Raw genomic sequence first — 13,805 nt, 5'->3', positions numbered from 1 at the left:
TCCCCGGGGCCCTGTAGCCTCCGGTGCCCCCAGCCTGCCTGCCTTTCACCACAGTTACTCCGTAGGATGTCCCTCTGTGGGGCTCATCTGATGATTCTGACCAGAAGATTCAGCCCCTGTGCTCTTGGCACGAAGACCCTGGACACGCGACTGTGTCCTTCCCAGGGTGTCACCTTGGGAGGCACGTGGCATCCGTCCATCCTGGTGACGTCTACTTGGTCTCCAGGGGTTCTCCTCCGCAAAGCCACTTACTCTTTGATAAGTAATTTGTGCCGAGATGTTTGCGACCACGTGAGTGTCCACCCTCCTCACCCTCCGGCTCGCCGGCTGCGCCATTGGTCGTTGCTGGACGCACACGGGGACTTTCCGGCTTCCTCCTGCTGTGGGGTTTCGTGGGGCCTCTCCTTGGCTCCAGCCTTGGGCTGGGGGGAGTTCCAGAGTAATTGAACTTTTGTGGGTGCCCCCAGAGAGCCTGGGCACAGGACTTTGGAGCCAAGATCTGTTTGCCCGAGGGGGAAACCCCAGATCCTTCTTGGAGAGCAGAGCTTCGGGTTCAGCATAGAGAGCAGTGGGAATCCTGGAGGGGAAGGCAAAGACAGCCCAGACCACTCCCCACCTGGACAGGAGCCGTGTGTGGAGGCCTGCGGGGGGCCTGGGGGGTTTCTTCACTAGATACTTCCTGAGTCTCCCGAGAGAGGGGGGTGCCGGGAATCACCCTTAACCACCTAACGCGTGGTACCTCAGCAAGGCTGAGCCAGGACTTGGAAGCAGAGGACTGCTCTGGACTGGTTCGTTGGCCTGAGGCCCTTCTCGGCAGCAGGGATGCCTTCCTGTCCCCTCCTCAGTCTGGAGAGCTGGCACTTAGCCCCAGGACGTCTTTGCAGAAGGGCACACATCTGCGTGGGAGACAGCGCCTCTGTCCACAAGGCCTCCCGGACACCAGGGAGTTCGCCCGCCACCCCGTCCCCCCATCCCGCCTTTGTCTGGGCCCTACTGCCCCAGACCCTGGGGGTTCCTATGGTGCCTTTTTGGTCTGAGGCAGGGAGGTAAGAGTTCAGAGGGGCTGGGAGCAATGCAGGAACCCAGCGGAGGGCCCGAAGCCCCTGAGGAGAGTTCGCCCAAGCCTGCCCCCAAGGATCACACCCCCGGACGGGCCTCCAACCTACAAAGCAGGGACGGTTGCACCTGCTCTACAGGCTGTGCTGGTAGAGGCCCGGTTGAAAAGCCTGCATACGGAGCCCGATTCCTCGGTTTGTCCTGGGTGATGGGGAGCAGGCGGTGGAGCTAAAGCCACCGGAGCCTCTTCGGGGGAAGTCCTAGAGGGATGAAGGATGCTTCTGATTTAAAATCTCTGAAAAAATTTTAAAAATAAATAAACAAATAGAATCTCTGGGGAGGGGATGATAGTGGGTGGTCACCCACTGCCCCTTTCAGGCAGCCTCAGAAACCAAGAAGGAAAGTGGCAACCCCACAGTGCTTCCAGTCCTGGAACGAGGGTCTTGGTACTTCCGAGCAGGGAGCGGGCGGCGCCAGGGCAGAGCCGCCACTGACCGCTGCGGGAGAGGCCGGTCCCGTCACCCCCAAGCACCCTCCCTGCCCTGCCAGCTCGAGGTTCAGGGGTGGGCAGACACCTGCCAGCTCCCTTGTGCTGCGCCAGCCAACACTCAGTCCCTGGCCCCTCTGGGGACTCGGTCCCCTACCTCCCAACAAGACCCTGCCCCTGGCTGTTTCTGTAGCATTGTGTGAGGCCGGTGGCTGTGCCCTTCCTGTAAATGTGGAGGCTGTATCTGCTGCCACCCAGCATCCAGGGAAGGGCCATTCCGCAGGAGGAGGGCGTGGCCTGAGCAAGTGCACGAGCAGGATCGTCAGGGCTCCTTTGCAGGTTACAAACGAGCCAGGTGGCCCTGCCCATCCCTAGTCAGTCTCTGCCCTCAAGTGTCCCGGCTCTGTGCGTCCCCAGAGGACCAGGAGCACCAGAGGAGAGTCTCTGAAGGCAGGTGAGGAAGGCCCAGGTGCTACTCATCCAGCAGAGGAACCAGCTCCTCAGGAAGCCCCCCAGGCACCACACCAAAATGCTCAGAGGCCTGCCCGTGGCACACTTCCCGGGAAAGGCTGCTGCAGCTTGGGGACAGGGTCACTGGTGTGGTGCCATTCACGCTGGGGTCGGCTGCCTGACAACCACCTGCTACTGGAGGGATGGCCTAGGTTCGGTGACCTCATGGGAAGAAAGTTCTTGCAACCAGCTCCTTACTTCCTGGGTGGACATGCCAGCTGGGCTGTCCTCGGCGCAGCACACCGGGGGATGGCCCTTGTGGGGACATGCCTGTTCCCTCTGCACAGATGTGCTTTCCAGGGAGCCCCACCTCTCTGTGGCCTCTCCGCTGCACGTAGCACTCAGTGCCTGCTCTGGTAAGGGCTGTGCTTGGCTCAGCTTTGGCAACTAATTCTTTTATTATTATTAACAGTTTTACTGAGGCATATTTTACATATTCTACAATTCACCCATTCTGTGAGCACAATTCAATGATTTTTATGCAAGGCGAAAAAAGTGCTTTTATCATTAAATTTTTAAATGCTTATTTATTTTTGAGAGAAACAGAACGAGCGGGGGAGGGGCAGAGAGAGAGAGAGGGAGGCACAGCATCCGAAGCAGGCTCCAGGCTTTGAGCTGTCAGCCGGGAGCCTGACGAGGGGCTCGTACTCACCAACTGTGAGATCATGACCTGAGCCAAAGTGGGAGGCTTAACAGACTGAGCCACCCAGGTGCCCCAGGGCTACTCATTATTAAGCATCATGTGTAAATAATGTTCTCATAAAAATGTTATCAATGAAGAGAAAGACACTTTTTTTAAAGTTTATTTTCAGAGAGAGAGAGAGAGTGCGAGCAAGCACGTGCAGGGCGGAAAGGGAGATGGGAGTCCCCAGGAGGCTCTGCACCATCAGGACAGAGCCCATCGCGGGACCGAAATCACAAACCTTGAGATCATGACCTGAGCGGAAACCAAGAGTTGGAGCTACCCAAGTGCCCAGAGAAAGTCACTCTTGATCCGCAATCCCAGAGGAAAGGATCCTGTCATACTTCCCAGACCACTTCCTATGGACATATTATGCTTTCATAGACCTAAACCTGGAATCAAATGTGTTGTTAGCTTTTTAAGAGCATAAATTGAAATTACACTGGATAGACCATGCTGTCATTTGCGTTCTTCTCATCTCGTCTCACGACAGTGTTGTTTGCACCTCATCTCGTTCACTGTAGAACTGCATGAACGGGGTTGATTCAACAGCTCCCAAACAGCGGTCCTAGATGTTTCTGGACCTTCAACATGACTACAACGTTGCAGTGAAGTTCGTTAACCTCGTTTCTGAGGACTTCTCCAGGCTAAATTACGAGCCTGTCCGACCCCCTCAAGAGAGCTGTTTCCCACGTCCTGGCCCACAAGCGCTGTTGCCAATCTGATGGCTGGAAGGGGAATTATTTTGCTTTAATTTCCATTTTGCAGAGTGAAAATGCGTCTTCACACGTGTTCAGAGGTTCTGCATACTTCTTTGCCCATTACGAAAAATAACCCTTTCTTCTTGTAAACAACCGCGGGCTGACTTCCTCCTGGAGGCCCTCCAGTCCTGCCCCGGACCGCCACGCCCCTCTCCTCCTGGGACCCCCACCCTGCCTGACTCGCTACGACCTGGTGGGCGGCGCGGCTCCTGCCTCGAGACCCTGGGGGCAGGGCCCGTGCTGCCGTCCTCCCAGGCGCCGAGGTTCGAGAACGTTGGGCCTTCGCAGTCGTGCACCGCGACCTAAGGACCACCGGGCCAGGCCGCGGCGCCCCTTACCCTCGCCAGTTCGCGGGAGGGCTCTGAGCGCCTCCGGCGACCCCACCCCCACAGGCGAGGAAGTCCCGCCTCCCAGGCCTCCCCTGAGCGCCGATTGGCCGGACTCGTCCCGCCACGCCCGGGCCCCGCCCCAACGCGGGGAGGGCGGCTCCCGAGAGCACAGTTCCAGGGGGGCTCTCTGCCCTCGCTGAGGTCTCTGCGGGAGTAGCGACCGCAACTTGTTAGAGGCTTAAGTCCTCCGGGACCCAGCCGCGTCACCTGACCCCCGGGGACGGCCACCATCCTGCTCCCGCTTGTGGGAAGGGGGCGTATGCAAACAATCTGGAGTCCCAAGCTCCTGATTGGTGAGCATGTAGGGAAGGGAGGAAAGCACGGGGTGAGCGGGGCGGGCTTAGAGGGGCCGTGATCGACGTGTGGGCGGACCAGTGGCTCTGGGAGGATAGGCAGCGGTGGCCAATGGCAACGGGGAGGGGGCGGGCGAGGGCCGAGGTGTTGCGAGGGCAGAGAACGGGATTGCTGTTGACTCGGAGGTGCTCTGCGAGAAGCGGCCGGGGGCGGTGGAGGTGCTGACGGACGTGCCGGCAAACCAGAGGTTCCGGGAAATACGGAGGTGAGTAGCCAACGGCGACGGCGATCAGGCAAGACGGTCAGCATCTTCGCAACGCTGCGTGGGGAACGGTGGGGGCGGACAGTCGTGACGGACGTGCGTTTGGGCCAATGGCGATGAGAAAATGCCGGCGGGCGACCAATGAAGATGGCGTGGAGGTGGGGCGACAGGAGGCTTCTTGGTGCTGTGTGGGAAACGGTGGGGGGGGGGGCCGGCGACCGTGACGGACTTGCGCAGGGGCCAATGGGCCTGGGCGGGCGGGCGGGGCGACAGCCAATGGCGGCGCTCGGTCCGGGGGCGGGGCGGCGAGGCAGCTAGTCTCCGTGCGGGAAGCGGCGGGGCGGCGGCAGCGTTGAGGTGAGGCGGGCGGGTGGTGGCGTCGGCGGCGGCGGCGGCGGTGGTGCAGGTGCAGGCGGCGGGGGCGGAGGAGCGGGCGCGGCCCGGGCCTCGCCGGCCGGCCCCACTCACCCGCGCTCCGGCCCGCAGGTCGTTCCGAGGCCTCCTCCCCGCCGTGCTCCCACGGCCGGCGCCGTGGGCATGCGGGCGCGGCCCGCGCGCGCGTGAGAGGATGGGGACGCAGGGCAGCCCGGTCAAGAGCTACGACTACCTGCTCAAGTTCCTGCTGGTGGGCGACAGCGACGTGGGCAAGGGCGAGATCCTGGAGAGCCTGCAGGACGGCGCGGCCGAGTCTCCGTACGCCTATAGCAACGGTAAGGCCGCGCTCCGGGCCCGCCCGGCCAGCCCGGCCGGCAGTCGCGGGGGCCTGCCTTCTCGCGTCCACGGCGCCCGGACCGACCCCGCGCCGGCGGGGAGCGGGCCTGCGTCCCCGTCTCCTCTTTCTTCCCCGGAGGAGGCCCCCGGCGGCGCCGCGGCAGCCGGAGCCGGAGCTCTCGGCGGCTTGGCACTTTGCTCATCGGCCTGAGGCCTTCGTGGGGGCTGCGCGCTAGACGGGCGGCCGCGACTTGGCGGCGAGCGGCCTGGTGGCTGCGGGCCCCCGCGGGGCCGGCAGTGCCCTGAGAGGGGCTGTGAAAGTGGGGGCCAGGATGTAGGTGCGGGGGCTTCTGTGCGGCGCACAGCCCGTGAGCAGGTGTGCCAGGGGTGGCCGGGCCGCTCCCGTGACCCCGCGGCTGCGCCCGGGGAACCGGCGCCGGTGCTGGAAGGACATGCCCCGCTCTCAACGCTAGTGGCTGCGCGGCTCAAATACGCAGCACATACGCGTCCCCTGCGAAGGCAGTTAACACGGCCAAGTGCAGCGGTGGGGCCGGTGCCCCCTCTGTGCTGGGGCCCGTCCCAAGCCACGTGGACTTGGGGTCCCTTTAGAGGAACCAGGAGAGCCGCTTGGGAACGTCAGCACCCAGGTTTTGCAAGGACCTCTGTGCTCCCGCAAGTAGTTTTATCTAATTTTACCTCTTCAGGTCTTTGTTCTCCACGCCCTTTGTTGCTTTGTTTCTTGGACTCTGGTCGGTCCTGTCAGACTGCTCTGAGCGTTTGCTGTTTGCTAAATTGCTCGCCTACAGGCGGCTGGCGGCGTGGACGCTGTTTTTCCCAACCTTTCGTTTTAGGACTTGTCAAGGTTGTTGGATCACCTGGACCGGCTGCACGCCCTTCCTGCTGGGACGGCCTCGGTGGTAGGCGGCCGCCGCCTCGCCTCCCGGAGCGTGTGTTCTCAGCCCCTCTAAGAGGAGGTCCCTCGAAGGGCAAGAAGGGAGCAGCCCTGGGTGTGTTGTGGGTGAGGGAGGGGCCCCACTGGGGCCTTGGCGTGCCCCGTCCTGGGCTCCCGCCACCTCGACGGTCGCTTCGCGGTGCCGGTCAGAGGTGTCCTTCCTGACAGTGAGCGGTCGGCTGCCTTTCCAGGGGGAGCCGCGCTCCCCGGAGGCCGGTGGTGCGCGTTTACAAGAGCGCGAGGGGCCCTGGCTTCATCAGGGGCAGCAGTGTTTTCCTGGAACCTGGGTCTGTGCCTTCAAGGCCTAGCTCAGCCTGCCGGCAGCTACTCCAGTCGGGTGCAGTGAGCACTCGGGGCACACAGAGCCGCTAGTCGGAGAGAGGGGTCCCACCTCCTGTCCCCTCTGTCGGGTGGCGGCGGTGGCTGCCCTAGTTCCTGTGGCACGTTGACTGAAGTAGGGCCAGTATCGAGTAGAGCACGGCGACCTGCCTGAGGCCAGGGAGCTGGGCCGGGGGGACGGCCGTCTTCCAGAAGTGGTGAGGAAAGCCCACCCTTGGAAAGGCCGCATGTGCAGTTAGGGCCAGGGCACACTCACAGTTCCCATCGACTAGAAAGTAGGAAGCGCCAGCCTCTGCGTAGCATCCTCAGGGTTAAGACGTGTGCAGCAGGGGAGCGGGTGCTTGTGGTCAGGGCACCAGCTCACGGACCCTGGGGGCCAGTGCTCTTTCGCAGAGTGAAGTTGGTGGTTCCGAGAGCGCCTCTTTCTTCTCTGAAGGCTTCTTAAGGGAGACTCTTGAGGGTTTGGGGAGCTCTGGAGCAGCCGGTTCTCGGGTTTCCGTGAGAACGTAAATGCGCTTTTTGGAAGAGTTAATAACGTTCAGGAATTTTTTTTTTTTTAGCGTTTATTTTTGAGGGAGAGAATGAGCGGGGCGGAGGGGCGGAACGGACAGGATCCGAAGCGGGCTCGGTGCTGACGACAGAGAGCCTGATGTGGGGCTTGAATTCACGAACTTCGAGATCCTGACCTGAGCCGAAGCCGGACGAAGCTTAACCGACTGAGCCAGCCAGGCTCCCCGGGAATTGTTGTATTTTTTATTCTCTTGCAAGGGATACATGTGCATTTCTTTTTCCCATTCACCGTTGAAAGCCTTCAGCGTCTCTCCCGGTTTCTTTGTGTTCTGCCCGAACGTGCATGGTTCCTGTGACCGGGAGCGGATACCCCACGGCAGGGAAATCCCCACTTCGTGGAGGACGGGTGATCAAAGTCCCTTCCTCGGGCCGACCTGATTCCTCACCTGCATCGAAGTCTCGCCCAGCTTGTTCTTGAGGCAGGTGTGTGAGTTGAGTGCACATCGTTCTTCTCGGCTTTGCAGACACGGGAGTCATCCAGGTGGCCTTCCTCGTGCTGGCACCCAAAGCGGGGACAGCCGTGTGCGACACTGTGCCTGTGCCCCAGGGAGCCCGCAGGAGGCTCTTGCTCTCTGGCCGGGCCGGTGTGCTCTGTGTGTGCAGGTCTGCGTGGTCTGGAACCGTTCCCTGCAGGAGGTCTCTGTCTCCCCTAAATACGCAGCAGTGGTCGTAGAGGAGGCGGGCGCCGTCTTTGGGGGAGGCGTGCTCTGCACAGAGGTCCAGCCGGGCTACCTGCTGGGACATTATGCTCCGGTACCAATGTGTCAACGGGTCTTGGTTGTGAGAGCTGGCTGGAAGGAGGTGCGGGTGTTTCATGAGCAACTTCTACTCCCGAGTGCACCCCGGCTCTGAGTCTGCCCTGGGGGTGTGTGCTGGCCGCCCCCGGAGCCCAGGGACGCCCTTGCTGTGGGTGCACGGGCCCGCTGCCACCTTTCTGAGGGCAGCGAACGTCTTGGCGCCCACAGGTCTTCACAGTGAGGCTCGAGGGCCGACGAGCAAGCGCACTGTGGTCGATAGGCCCACGTTCTGAAAGACTCACTAGCGGACACGAATCCATCCCGGCCTGTCTGCTTCTCTGGCGGTCAGTGTCGCTGGGAGCTGCTGAGTGTACTTTGAGCCTCGGGCGTGGCTGGCGGGTTAGTAGGAGGAGCGAGGCGTTTGTGACGGGTGTGGACAAAGCCAGGCAAGCGTGATGTCTGCGTGAGCTTCTGGGGCCTGCTGGTTGTTGATGTCTGTGGGAGCGAACAGTGCGTGCCCTGTCCATTGGGGGAGCAGTCCAGAGCGTCGGCCACAGCCCCTGTCAGCCACCCGCTGGCTAGGCTGGAGCTCACCGTTCCCCCAGCTCCATGGTGCTTCCTTGGACGGTTCTGAACATCTCTTCCCACCTGGCTGGAAGTTGGTGTGTGTCCTCAGCGCCAACCCAGGGGGAAGGCTGTGCTGTTTTCCTGAGCCAGGACGGGTCCCGGACGGTATGCCTGTGGTGCATCATCCGCTGCTTTGTCCCCAGTGTTGGTGTGAGATGTGTACCCAGGAGGCATCAACTGCTGCGTGTCCTCAATGAACAAGCGGCCCGTGTGCAGCGTGTCTGTGTTGACAGAAACTTGCTGTTGTCGCTGGGTCACCGCACAACCCCTCGTAGTCTCTTTTCTTTCTCTGTGTGTGGTTGGTGCTTGTGTCTGGGTTCTGTCCGCTTTCTGGGCGATTTACTAGGCTTTACCTTTCTTCTGTCAGATGCCAGGTTCCAAGAGGGGCGTCGGCCCTGAGTGTGAGGTGTGCTTGGCGTGGTCACAGTGCTGGGCTCCCCCTTGGCTGTCTGTCATCTCGTCCCCTCCGCCACCCTGTGATGGAAGCACCACCATCGTCCCGTTTTGCAGATGAGGAGCTAAAACTCAGACAAGCCGAGACTCTGCAGCTGTCACAGGCAGCACGGGGCCTGGCACCCGTTGTCTCCCTAGGTGCTGGCTGCCCGACCCCCTTCTCCTGGGCCCTGAGCAGCTGGTTGCTGAGTTCCTGGGTGACACTTCTCTCCAGGCTTTGTCGGCCGGAGTGTGGCCGCTGGGCACCTGGTGCTGATGGGTGTGGGTGCCCTCTTCTCACCACGTGCCCTCCCTGGTCCTGGAGCTGCCTCCCCCGCTGCTCTGGGACCTGAGCCCAGTCATTGAGGCCTATTTGTTCTGCCTTCACTGCACTGCTCCTGCCCTGCCTGCCTCTCTCCTAGCTGTGACCAGCAGAGCAGAGCCCCAGCAGCTCCCAGGGTCAGTGGCTAACCAGGGCAACAAACCACCAGTTTCCAGTGTATGCGACTCATCTGTGCGGGGCTGGGTTTCTTACCTGTCCCTTTGCCAGAGGCGCTCACCTACGCTGTGTGTGATGTAGAGATCAGCCTACCCCAGCCGGACAGGGTGGCAGGCTGAGAGGGGCAGCGTCTGTTTCTGCTTCCGGACAAGCTGACTGGGCTGATTTGTAATTTGAACTGGCATGGCCTTGCCTAAATTTTCTTAAAGTGGGTAGGTAGAATATTTTACTTTTTTTTTAAATTGTTTACTTTTTGAGAGAGAGAGACAGAGAGTGAGCAGGGGAGGGGCAGAGAGAGAGGGAGACACAGAGTCAGAAGCAGGCTCCAGGCTCTGAGCTGTCAGCACAGAGCCTGTTGTGGGGCTTGAACCCACGAACTGTGAGATCATGACCTGAGCCACAGTTGGACACTCAACCGACTGAGCCACCCAGGCACCCCATAGAATATTTTAAATTTTCAGTTTTTTTTCCCCCCAACCTGCGGCAGTTTCCATAAGCTCGAGCGGATAACAGAACAGGTGTCTCAGTGACATTGCCCTGTCGTGTTGGGTACGTGTAATGTCATTGTCCCCGCCAACAAGCCTGTGGCTTGGATGATGAACTAAACCGAAGTGTGTTTCAGGAAGGAGACCGCAACAGGGAGCAAAGGACGCAGGCAGGAAGGGTCTTTCAGCCTCGTCACTTCCTTTTGTAACTGGTAAGGTGCGCATTTGCTGGTCCCTGAAAAGTTGACCACATACCTAGTCTGGGGCCCGTGGCCAGTGAGGAGGAGAAGGGAGAGGGTGGAGTTGCAGCCAGGCCCCCGGCAGTGGGCAGCACCTAGTGTGGGTGTTGGTGGGTCCTGGGGCCACATGGGTCAGGGCGTCGCCGTCAGGCATTTGGAGAAAACGGAGTAAGGTCTCAGTGTCCAGCACCCTGGCTTGGGACAAGGTGGCCCATGAGGCTGGGTTTACTGCCCTGGGCATTCAGGGGAAGGAGGCTGGGACTGTGAGTGCAGATGTCAGAGACCCGGAAGGGGGCCGACTGCGCCAAGGCTGGGTGTATTGGGGCGCCCTTAGGGTGGGAAAGTGGGCCCCTTAAGTCTTTTGGGAGTGAGAGTAAATACAAGTGAACAAAGTGAACTTGCCCTTTGAGCCAGGGGACACCCAAGGCTTGCTTGTTGTGACTGTGCTCACGTGGACCTGGTAGTGAAGGAGAATTAGTGAAGTGGCCACAGCGTGCAGTTGTCTCCTGCCAAGACTGGAGCCTTGGGTAGCTCGTCGACTGTGGATGTGTGTCCTTCGGAGGGTAGAGGGGGGCCAGGGGAACAGAGGTGACCGGGTAAGCCTGGCACTGACGGATGTGGGGACCCCAGGACACGAGCGGGACGGTGGGGTACCACCAGACAAGCTTTGGCCCTTCATGGTGCTAGGCGTTTATGTCCAGAGGGGTACGGCCCTTTGGCTGGAATGCGTGACGGGGAGGCGATTTGGGAAGTGATTTGTGCAGGGTGAGCGGCCGGTGCTCAGAAAGACAGGGCTTCGGGATCGCGAGGAGGGAGGGAAGGTCAGGAGTGGTCTAACCAGGAAGGAATGCAGAGGGCCTGGTGTCAGGAGGCCAGCCCCCTGGAAGAGAACGTACCGGCATCTCTCAGCAAGAACAGAGAACGGAAGAAGGCCCGAGTGCTGGCAACAGGCAGACACTTTGCGGATCTTGGAAAGTGTCAGAGTACAGACAGTCAGGAGCTGGGTCATTGCCAACCTGGATCTTCCTGGGCAGCAGTGCCCATCACCCAGGCCGAGCTCGGGTGAGCCCCTAGTTATCAGGTCTGTGCAACACCTCGCTCGGGGGACGGCTAGTGGGTTCGGTGACAGTATCCAGACTTGAAAGCACTGCGTACGGCCTTGAGCAACTGAAGGAACAGGGTGGTTTAGTCCTTCCTGGGTCTGATGACGGCAGTCTTCAGAGTGCCGGAAGATGTCGGGAGCGGAGTCTGATTTCCTTATAGATGCAGTTTGGACAGGGACCAGCTATGTCCCTGAGCACAGATTTCAGCCGAGGTATGGCACGTGGCTTCACATCACCGTGCGGAGGCTGCCGCACTCGTGTGTGACGTGGCTCTCCCGCGGGAGCCAGAGGTCCTGGGTGCGCGTGCACACTTACAGCTCTCGTGGTCACTGGGGCTGGCAGTGAGCAGGTTCCTGGATAAGTGAGAACAACTTGGTGGTAGTATCATCAGTAGGAGGATCTCCCTCATTTTAAGTCGCTTGGCCAGGGCCACACAGAGTCCTCAGAGGTGGGATTCTAATGAAAAATAATGCATGGAAAGAAGTTTAACTTTATTTTTTTAAATTTTTTTCTTTATTTTATATTTGAGAGAGAGAGAGAGACAGCGAGACAAAGCCCGAGTGGGTTAGGAGCAGAGGGAGAGGGAGACACAGAATCAGAAGCAGGCTCCAGGCTCTGAGCTGTCAGCACAGAGCCCATGGTGGGGCTTGAGCTCACGAACTGTGAGATCATGACTTGAGCCGAAGTCAGACACTTAACCGACGGAGCCACCCAGGCGCCCTAAGATGTTTAACTTTAAAATTAAGTAAGTATATTGCAGAGTAATTGTGTAAGTATATTACAGAGAAAATCTGGTGACACTCAACATTAAAAATGTGCCGGGGTGTGTATTTTGTGCTATAAGGGAGTCAGCAACATGTGTTATCCGGAGCCTTAAAGAGCCTTCCCTTTTGACCTAAGTAATTAGGAATCTTTCCTGAGGGATAATAGGGGACACAACTGAAGAAAATCAAGGCTTTTTTTTTTTCTGTTTGTTTTTTTTTTTTCTAATGGTCCAGCAGTAGATATGTGGTATATTCATAGAGTGAGATATTACATAGCCTTTAAAAACGCTGGTTTGGGGGCACCTGGGTGGCTCACTTGGTTAAGTGTCTGACTTTGGCTCAGGTCATGATTTCATGGTTTGTGAGTTCAAGCCCTGCATCAGGCTTTCTCGTGTCAGCACAGAGCCCACTTTGGATCTTCTCTCTTTCTCTCTTGCTCCCCTCCCCAAATAAATAAACATGGAAAATATATATATATATTTATTTTTAAAAAAAGAAAGAAAGAGGGGCGCCTGGGTGGCTCAGTCGGTTAAGCATCCGACTTCGGCTCAGATCATGATCTCACGGTCCGTGAGTTCGAGCCCTGCATCGGGCTCTGTGCTGACAGCTCAGAGCCTGGAGCCTGTTTCAAATTCTGTGTCTCCCTCTCTCTCTGCTCCTCCCCTGTTCATGTTCTGTCTCTCTCTGTCTCAAAAATAAATAAACGTCAAAAAAAAATTAAAAAAAAAAAAGAAAGAAAGAAAGAAAAATGCTGGTTTGGGGTGCCTGGCTGGCTCAGTCAGTTGAGTGTCTGACTCCTGATTTTGGCTCAGGTCTTGATCCCAGGGTTGTGAGATCCAGCCCCGTGTCGGGCTCTGCACTGAGCGTGCAGCCTGTTTGGGATTCTGTGTCTCCCTTTGCCTCCCTCCTCCCTCCCTCCCTCCCTCTCTCTCTGTCTCTCTCTCTCTCTCTCACATTAAACAAAACAATGTTTGTTTGGAGGAATGACCAGTGAATATTCAATGAAATGAGGAAATCTCTGATATCTTGTTAAGTGGGCAAAGTATGTCTAATTACATAGTGTATAAATGTGTGTCAAATGAAAGAATTGGGCAATGAAATACGAAAAAACATTATGGTGTGTTATCTCTGAATTTTGGGCTTATGAGTAATTTTTGTATTTTTTGTAAGCGTTCTTTATTTTGCCAAGTTTTGTACACAAGGGGTGCTTGCTGTTTATGAAAGCTTTTGCTTTGGTTTGCTCTGCTGTGGGTTTTAAGGCGTTAAGGAAAAGCTCTTTCACGGAAACCGGTCCACAAAGTGGCCCAGAGCCCTCCTGAAAGCCAGCATGTAGCCTAGAAAGGCATTTTGAAATTGATTAGGTAACTTCTGCTTCCTTTTCTGTCCTTCCCCAGGCGGCCCCCTGCCTTCTTTCCCCAGCGACAGACTTGCACCCATAGTGGCAAACCCTGGCCTGTAGAAGGGCAGGCACTAGGAGCTAGTGGGCTGTCCCTGTTCCAGAACGTCTGTGCCCTCGGCATCCAGCTCTGGTCAGTGTTCAGACCCATCTCGTAGGGTAGTTCAGCCCCTGGCGGTCAGAGGGCCTGTTAACCTAAACTCCATACAGGTCCTATCCTGTGGGTTTATCATTTTTTAAAATAAAGTTTATTGAGATCTAATGTACGCGTGATGAGATGTACCCATTTCAAGTGTATATAGTTCAAGGAGTTGACCAGTGCGCATACCTACATAACCACTGCCTTACTTGGGGTAGGGAACGTTTCCACTTTGCCTACACATTCTGCCATGGCCCTTGGAAGTCCAGCCTCCAGCCCCCGGCCCCCGAGGTCTGCTTCCTGTCACTATAAGGTTACTTTTGCCTCTCCAGAACTTCCCGTAAATTGAATCACGCAAGGGGCGCCTGGGT

The 13,805-nt window shown here is 58.1% G+C and overlaps 1 protein-coding gene across 4 annotated transcripts in view; it reads left to right on the top strand.

Moving 5' to 3' along the window:
- Positions 1–4,024: 4,024 nt before the first annotated feature.
- Positions 4,025–13,805, top strand: part of RAB40C (RAB40C, member RAS oncogene family) — a 29,466-nt gene continuing 19,685 nt past the window's right edge. Inside the window, exons 1-2 of one of the 4 annotated variants that reach the window (XM_086691729.1) lie at positions 4,025–4,178; positions 4,928–5,151. In XM_086691729.1, the coding sequence (XP_086547855.1) occupies positions 5,010–5,151 (142 nt within the window). In that variant the 5' untranslated portion in view covers positions 4,025–4,178; positions 4,928–5,009. Of the gene's footprint in view, positions 4,179–4,286; positions 4,445–4,719; positions 4,799–4,927; positions 5,152–13,805 lie in introns of those variants that run through there. The other 3 variants (XM_086691730.1, XM_086691727.1, XM_086691728.1) reach the window with 3 other exon arrangements.

Source organism: Puma concolor, chromosome E3 (assembly GCF_028749965.1).
Source record: "Puma concolor isolate L17-30 chromosome E3, mPumCon1.1.hap2, whole genome shotgun sequence".
NCBI classification, from domain to species: domain Eukaryota; kingdom Metazoa; phylum Chordata; class Mammalia; order Carnivora; family Felidae; genus Puma; species Puma concolor.
Note: the sequence above shows the minus strand (reverse complement) of the source record. Positions and strands in the feature narration are given on the sequence as shown.